The sequence below is a fragment of the Diaphorina citri genome, unplaced genomic scaffold, assembly GCF_000475195.1.
Source record: "Diaphorina citri unplaced genomic scaffold, Diaci psyllid genome assembly version 1.1 scaffold1259, whole genome shotgun sequence".
In the NCBI taxonomy this organism is placed as follows: Eukaryota; Metazoa; Arthropoda; class Insecta; order Hemiptera; family Psyllidae; genus Diaphorina; species Diaphorina citri.
This window is the reverse complement of record NW_007378688.1, coordinates 45837-54980: the sequence shown is the minus strand read 5'-3', so window position 1 is coordinate 54980 and position 9144 is coordinate 45837. Positions and strand designations below refer to the sequence as shown.

The following is a 9144-nucleotide window of genomic DNA, read 5'->3' as shown; positions in this document are numbered from 1 at the left end:
GGTCGCGCTTCGCGCTCCCTTGGCTTCGCCCCTGAAAACTAATATCGTCCCTGAGTCTTGTCTGGAAGAAATGAAAACTGAAAACTAAAATCGAAAGAAAACATTAAACGTAGGAGAAGTTTTGCTGGCCTCAAACCTTGTTCCCTGTGTATTTCTTATGGGAGAACTAAAAAAAACGTCAATATCTCGGGAACAGTTTGGAATTTCGGGATTTTCCGATTTTTCCCAGTACCTACAAAAAATAAGGAATCCAATGGTGAAAACCGCATCTTCCTAGCTCATCTAGAAGTGGGTTAGAATTTGTATACGTGAGTCAGTGAGTGAGTGAGTGAGTCAGTCAGTTACACAAGGGGCTGTATATATTTAGGATCCGCAAGATATCGCCATGTAAAATTAGAGATGAATTTTATATTGAAGCTTTGAGAACTAGAAGACAACTTTTGAAGAATTGACACTTTCCAATCCATACCAATATTTTTTTTTTTTTTTTTTTCATCTTGACTTTGACTTTTTCCAAATCTAGTCAGATAGATAAATTTATTTACTAATCGTATCATACAAGCGACTGTATGTGTGTTGTGGCTTTAAGCCAAACAATTCCACTCGAATATTTATAATCAACTGAGACCCTTCCTTTAGAATCTAAGCGCACACTTTTTGCTTCTCACAAATCAAAATTACAATTAGGTTAAAATAACTTAAATGAAATTTTTAAACTTCACTCTTATTTCTTAAAAAAAAACTTCCGTTCAAATTTAAATCATAAATCAAATAGCTATAATAATAAGAATAATAATTGATAATATTATGAATAATTAGTTTATATCACAGACCTAAAATAAATAGAAATGCCTACATTACGAAACATAGGTTTATTATTTCCATCAACATTTTGCATCAACCTCAACTCGGTTGGCTACTTGGCTCGACATTGCGTATGAGAACACACTTGAAACTAATATGGCGGGAATTACAAGACTATAACATTATCTGTGCGTGATTTACAAGATAAGTAACATTTTAAATAAGACAAGGCGTGGTGACATTTATTTTCAAAACGGGAATATTTATATTCAGTTAAGTATTTGAAATGAATGTCACAACACTTGTCAACTATTGGCAGGAGGGAAAGGATAGCAGATTGTGTGTATTTTATCAAGCAACTGAAATCTCTCGGTCTCTTTGCACGAACCACATACAGTAGAGACAACCATAGGAATCATTGAGCGATTGTGCAAAACGGACATTCATTCTTGATTTGATCAAAATAACATTGGACATTTTATTACTTTTGACTAAGATCACAAAGGGCATCAACTCACTAAACAAATTGGACCATGATACACATCTCTGGAGGAAGTTCTCAATCTGATCTGCTCTAGTAAACAGTGTCTCACTCGAAAGCATTAGTGTCATGGTTTAAATGAAAAGAAATAGGGTCGTTACGATGTTTAAACTATTTTGGTACGTGTAACTTCGAATAAGAAATCTGATTTGATAAATATATCGTTCTCCGGTTTTGAACTTGGATAATATCAAACTTTATGCTGAAGGCAGGTTATCCACAATTTATTCAACTGATATATTTATTGATCATCATTTTACCAAGACTATTCTTGAACCTTCAGTAAATACAATGTGGCGTCTAGGTTATCAAGCGTGCCGGGAGGCGCACGAACGTCAAGAGTTCGAAGCGCAGTCCGGTTCTCTGTAGTCTCCACACATGTGCAGTATATGTCAAGTTTATGTCTGTCCCTCTGACTGACACAAGAGTCAAGTATATGAATCAAGCCACTCTATTGCTTCATAGAGACACAGTCATCTTTCAGAACTAGAAGGTTTGGAAACCCATGCCAATAATGAGACAAACACTACATTACTTTACAGGATTCAGCTCAATGCAAGGCAAGGGCTCGAAAAAGAAAAGTGAGTCAACAGTCCAATTATTTTAATTTTTTTCATTGTAAATACAAAGCTTTAGTAATGACCAGTAATATATTAAATTGATTAATAATATATCTCATAATTAGGCTCAAATGTTAGAAACATATCTTGAGTGAAAATGAAATGGAGAAGAGAAGAGTTTGGCTTTTGAAACGACACACACACCTACAGTATCATATTTGCCAAGTTAGTATAATCATGATCATGACAAATGAAAACAAAAAAGTCTTCATTTTAAATCACTTTTCACAACATGCCCGAGTGAAAAAAAACATACCTGGCAATAAATACGGAGAAAATAATCGTAACTCACTAACTCTACACTTAGTATGTACACATAAAGTAAATAAAACTTGTTGAATACCCCTGTAAAAATAAAATGTACATGAAATTAACACAATGTATAAATATGATACACACTTCGGTAGAACGCATGGAACACAACAATGTTTTTTTCCCAAATATTCGAATGTGACAGACCAAAATTATAAATCCGGTACGCCCTGTAAAAATAAAATGTACATGAAATTAACACAATGTATAAATATGATACACACTTCGGTAGAACGCATGGAACACAACAATGTTTCTTTCCCAAATGTTCGAATGTGACAGACCAAAATTATAAATCCGGTACGAAGGACCAAATTATGTATCCGGTACGAAGGACCAAATTATGTATCCGGTACGCAAGGACCAAATTATGTATCCGGTACGCAAGGACCAAATTATGAATCCGGTTGACCGGTTCGAAGGACCAATTTATCAATCCGGTTCGAAATTATGACTATTACTGAAAAATCATTCCGTATACCATGGATACACATTCTTTTGTAGGAAAGGCAAACACAAAAAAGTACATAGGATTACCAAATTTCCATACATTGTTATGATCCATGCATCAATGATCACTTTTCTTTTTTGTAAGTTGCAACTCTATGCTGAAATAATGTGGCACATTGAAACCCCCTGCTTAACAAAACATTTCAATTTCATTTTAACTGTAACAATTCTGTCTGAAAAGTATGCAGTGTCGTTTTGGCAACCTTTGGGCAGTCCGGCAATTTTTTTCATCGTTTCTCTCATGTGCATCGTTCCATATTTAATTGGCAAAGAATTATCTCACCATCTGATTCTGCTTTGGTATGACTATGATCAAACGATAGTTATACAAGCTTTATATTTCAGAACTAGTTTAATACTGACATTTTCTGTTAACTTCGAATGTGTTTGACTTTGACTGAAATAGTGTAGGAATGATAACTTTATTAAGTACATACTTAAACATGAAGGTACCATCCCTACACTGTTGATATGGACCTTCACTAAGTTACCTACCGAGTCTTTGGTTGAGATTTGATTCCTAGAGTGTCCTTATTTGTGAAATGTGTCAGGCTTATTTTTATGAATTTAATGTTATTGAAATGACAAGACGAGTGTAAGGATTTGACGGGAAAAGCTAAGTGAAAAAAAGTACATTTTATTGAGTCGAAAAATGCAATGGAAACCAGACTGGCAAAATCTTACAATATCAATTGAAAAATTGAATTGTGGTTGTTATGGATACAACACTTATTCAAATCAATACGTTTCGTATTGTTCCTTGATATTTTAAAGAACAAAACTGATTGACTCGGATCTATTGAAATTGAAAATTTGGGTTTGTTATTGATTAAAATTGAAACTTTTACAAAACCATGTCTTTATTGTTCGTTTTCATTAGCATATTAGTCCGACATCCGAAGATGAAATGTGAGATATCCTCAAAGGTAAGCCAACATAAACTAAAATTTACTGAAAGAATCTTTCGAGCAAAACATATCCAAAGTATACAAGAAACATTCCGCCTCTCCAATGGCATCTAACGTATGCAATCGCAGAAAAAATTCCAGTCTTTGCTGATGTTATTTAAAAACACAAACCGAAGTTAGAAAAGTCAAGTGGAGAAACTCAAAACCGCCATCTTTTTTTTTTTTCATAAAAAGAAAAAAAATTAAAGGTATAATTATGTAAAATGTCTATTTAACAAAATTTAAATCTAAACAATAAAAAAATATAATTGTATATATTTATAATTTTTCCCACGGGATTATTGATTAGGTATTTTTCTGTTTGATAAAAAAATAATTTTAATTGTAAATTAAATTTTTTAGATTGAAAGAAAAAAAAACCTACTAAAGAAATGGATTTCTTTAGAGCGAAAAAAAGGAAATAACCTAGAGACAAGATAAGTGATACCTTTATTGTGCATGTACAGAGGTAAAGGAAGATTGGTACTAGTAAATGAAAAAGTCACACGCTGTGACGAAAAGACAGAGGTATGGCAGGTTTATACGTTTCTAGGCTTGGGGTGGGTTTCACCAACCTACTTTTTAGCAGCTAACACCATGTTATCTTAACAGCCCTGTTAAGCCTGTACGATTCAAATTGAACTCAACAGGCTGTTAGCTTAACAGGCCTTATAGGGACTGAAAAAGTATTGGTGAAAAACATCCTTACGGTCATGGCGTGTGATTATGATTACTTAAGATTTCTTTCATATTTCTTTCAAAAGCTACCATAGAAAAGTAATGTCCATATGATATTGAGCAATTTGGTCGAATTCGGTCAAGGTGTTGGTTTTCAGACAGACCAAGTTTCCAACCCCCGTATTTATCTCAGTTAAGTTCTAATCTTTTAAGCATCTTAGAAATGAGACTAATTAAACGGCTCAATCAATACCTCCACATCTTGTGCATGAAAGTGGAACTACGCTATCAATTTATTAGTAAATAGCCGAGTACTATTATTATGAACTTTCATATTTTACAGTTTTGCGTCCAGGTCAATTGAACTCTGTCCATAAGACTAGTTGAAAAATGGGACTTTGAACTCTTCGGAACTTCCAATCAGAATAATGGAAACGAGACAAATATGTAAAAAATGTAATGTAATGTAAAAATGTAAATGCAGTTTCTTTTTCCCAATATCTCAATAATCCTAAAATCCAATGTTTACCTACCATGCTGGCACCGGTCGCTATGCGCATTTATATGTCAGAACTACTATTTTCCTCACGAGGCTGAGTGGGCCCCGCAACAGCCAGTCACGGAATCAATCATTTGCATGATACAAATTTCTTGACTGCGCCGGGAATCGAACCCGGGTCTCCCGCGTGCAAGGCGAGCGCAGTGACCACTACGCCATGGGAGCTGACGTATAGTTCAAAGTATCTTATAATATTGTAGGTAATTTAGACGTACGTATTCCCATCCGTATTTCTTGCAATAGATCGCCCCTCGCAGCAACCACCACCATTTCCTTCTGAATCTTCACATTACAGAGTCTTCAATCAAATCGTTCGGATAAGATATGTCACATTTTCCATGTGTCTTCTCAATAGTTTCATTTTGGCACTTGGCTTATTTTGGATGACAACATTCATTTGTCTAGGATACCAACATGATTATGTTTATTTAAGATAAAAACATAATTATGAAATCTGAATATCAATACAAAAACCAATTCGGGGCGTACGTTCATTGCACTTTAAAACAGGATGAATAGTCCATTCCTAAGGGAAATATACAGCAAAGGAGAGAAAGTTCATGGAGAATTATTTGATTTTTAGTAGTCAAAACATTCTAAAGTTAAAATTACTTTACAGGAATCTTTGGATGTAAAAAAACTTGTTAGTTTGTGAGAAAAACAGAGAATTTGGGAAACCGTCTCAGGATTTTGAACAAAAAAATAAAAGAAACAAGTCAGGAAAGAAGAAATTAAAGAAAAGGAGAGGAGAGAAGAGAGAAAAAGCTTATTCATTTAAAATAAAAAATAATAATAATTTAACAATTCAAATAAACAACAATAAAAACAAAAAAATAAATGAGAAAGGCTTTGTGAAGCCTTTGACGTTATACACAACTTAAGTTTAATTGAATAGATTAATAATAGTAATAGTAATGAGGGAGGGAGAGGGTTTACAAATACAATATGGGAGGAGAGAGATGTAACTGAGAAACAGACGTGGGTTAAATTTCCACTGTACACACATGGGTTAAAATTTCCGTTGTCATTTAACAAATACCATTTATTTGTAAGTAACAACATAAGTCCAATTTTTCTTTTGGAAACCGAGGCAAATTTCCCTTTTCTAAATCTCATATAATATGAAATACTCCGGGTCTGAAACATATGCAGACATGAAGAGGAAGACATCTGATAGAGTAGAATGGAGAGCTATAAACCAATCTTAGGATTGAAACAGATGATGAAATCTCATATTTCCCCTCCTTTAAAGTAAAATACGGGAATTAGTTCCCAACCATCGAAGAACAAGAGTGTTTCAAAAATAAAAACATTTTTCGTTTCCGAAAGACCTATAGACTGAAAGTTATACCCATGCTCATAGGTTAAAACTGGTGGTGTTTTTCTGGTAAGAAGGTATACATACAAATATGGTCAAGTTGTCGGTCAAAAAAAAACTTCCCTCTATACCAGAGGTTCTCAAACTGGGGGGCGCGCTCCCCTGGGGGGCGTGGAGACAAATCACGGGGGGGGGGGGTGCGAGCTTTTCCTATAAAAAAAAAAAATCAAATTTATACCAAAATTACCTACCAGGTACTTAGTCTCCAACTCTAGTATCCAGAGATACGTCCAGCGTAATCATATGTATATCAAACGCCTAGAAAAATATTCTGATTATGCTTGAGCCACCGAGGTTGGTTCGTTTTGTTATTTCATAAAACCTATAAATAGGTAACCTACTTACTTGAATATAAAAAAAAAAATCTCAAAGTTTCAAATTCTCGTTTTGTTATTCCATAAAACCTTTAGGTAAAAATAATATACCGAGGGGTCGGGTAAGGTAGGGGGGGGGCGTGAAAAAATGAGAATATGTCCGAAGGGGGCGCCATGCAAAAAAAGTTTGAGAACCACTGCTCTATACTATAGTACTCGTATACTTGATGTACTATTAGGATAAGGAAAGTGAGAATTTAGCGTATTAGGTAGTGTAGTAATCGAGGAATTTAGAGAATTGAAGAAACATTAAGCAGAAGAGAACCTCAGGGCAATGGCCTGAAGGATGGTTCTTTTCTGCTTTCCTATATTGTCAACGTCATTAACATGGTCCACAAACACAAACAAGTCTGTCACAATATTGTCAAAAACACAATCATCATAAAAAGGTTAAAATTTTAACAAATATGCCCCGTCAGAAGTGCGTCCTCAAAATGTGGAATTGAAATTTTGCCTCACGGCATATCTCTCAATGGTTTACACCATTGAGGGACATCAGTACCGGATCAAGACAACCTGAGGTGTCCTTTTCCTTTCGGGAAACTTTCGAAACCGGTTCCTCCTTATGGAAACTGAAATGGCGCCCGTACTAAACCACAGGAAATCCAAAATGACGCGCCATCGGAATCGGTTCTCTCTCCGAAAGTTTACCGAAAGGAAAATTAATATACCCTGTTAGTTTCCGTTCCAACTTCCTCTTGAACTTGTTTGCACTCAAATTGTCGACAACTTGAAACTGGGTGTTCTCTTGCATCCTGGATTGTTGTGTAGATTATTAACCACAAACCAGACTAGAAGTTGTCACCTTCGACCCATCAGGGTATCGACCACAGACAACGTTACTTAACACAAGTGACAGCGGTCAAAAGTCATATGACTTTCTAATTCAAAATTTGCCGCGCCCTGTGTCATTTGATAAACACGCCGCCGTGAATATTCACAGGATATGCAATCTGCAGATTTAGTGTGATATGCGTGTTGTATCATTTTATTAATTTCCAAGGCGGTTTATGTAGATTGAATTTTTTTTCGGAAATGAACCGTTACAAATCGCCAGCCTGTTGGTAGTGCACCTGCCTTGTAAGCGCTAGGCCGCGGGTTCGATTCCCGCCCGGGGCGGATTTTATCCTGATGGTATAATGTTCGTTCTCAGAACGGCTGGCTTTCTCCTGTCCTGTCTTCCTTGTCTCTTCGATTTCGGGACGATAAGACCACAGAACCGTTACAAATCGTACCTACAAATTCGAACGAAGCGAGGTTCAAGTTTTTGCTCTTGTCTTTCATTTAGCTTGTCTGCAACTAGGAGGTATCTCTGTTTGTTTGTTCCACAATCACTCTTGAATAATTTTTTTCTATTTTGATAAAATTTGGCAAAAAAAATACCTACCTGGGTAGATAGTTACCTACCTAGATATTGGATTTTTTCATTGTTGGATGCTTGGATCTTGGTAACGATCGATTGATTGAGTGTTCGGTAAAATGCCAAGGCCACGCTAAAGAATCACTTGATCCTGGGGGAGAGGAGGGACATTTTCAGGTTTCTGCTCCAAAGAATGCTCCAAATTTTCGGGGCCTGGCCTACAGCAAAGGAGGAAAATTAAGCTCGAGAGGGGGGGAGGGGCTTGGCCCCCGTTAAAATCGGCCCTGCCATTGCCATTGGTTAGGTATCTACCAAACTAGAAAGTGGAAAAAAATCTACAACTTTTCTCCAATTTTTTATTCAAATTGAGTTGAGGTATGGTTGTTTCGGTTCGAATGTCTTTACAATGAACCGTTTTGTTTTTTACTTGGCTATGGTCTATGGTCAGTTACCTGGACCTGGTATCTATCTAGTATCTAACTGATCGGGCTAGGAACTTGACAATGTCGAGAAAAAAATCACGGTAAAGTTTGTTTGTTTGTTTTTCCGTTTTTGTCGCTGTTTTTTTTTTTTTTTTTTTTTTTTAAAAAAAACGGTAAAGTTTTTTTTTTTTTTTTTTTTTTTTTTTTTTTTTTTTTTTTTTTTTTTTTTTTTTTTTTTTTTTTGTCGTTTGTAAAATAAATAAGTGCGTTTGTGCGTGTTTTTTTTTAATAATATTATTATCTATCTAATGATACCTAACACAGTAGGTATACCTATAGGTGTGTGTGCTAACTGGGCTATACCTACCTACTCGTATCTAGATATTACCTATTTTTACTTTTCTTATCCTAATAAGTAGGTGTAGTAGGTACCTATACCTACCTACTTGTTTTATCTGGTGATAAATTATGGTACGAAAAATTGCAATGGATAAAATACCTATGTAATTTCTGCAAGGTGCAAGTTATGTGAGATAATATTAATTTTTCCATCTTCGGCTGAATGTCTGATAGACGAAGATTCTATATCGGAAGATTTTCCCGCCCCACACGTTCCGATGAGACCAAGACCTATAGGTC

General features: G+C 35.4%; 1 protein-coding gene across 1 annotated transcript in view; it reads right to left on the bottom strand.

Annotated features, from left to right (window-relative positions):
• The window catches only part of LOC103515023 (dentin sialophosphoprotein-like), an 18551-nt gene extending 11074 nt beyond the window's left edge, over window positions 1–7477 (bottom strand). The window contains exon 1 of the mRNA XM_026827839.1: window positions 7395–7477. Coding sequence (XP_026683640.1) covers window positions 7395–7477 — 83 coding nt within the window. The remainder of the gene's footprint in view (window positions 1–7394) is intronic.
• Between the last annotated feature and the right edge of the window lie 1667 nt (window positions 7478–9144).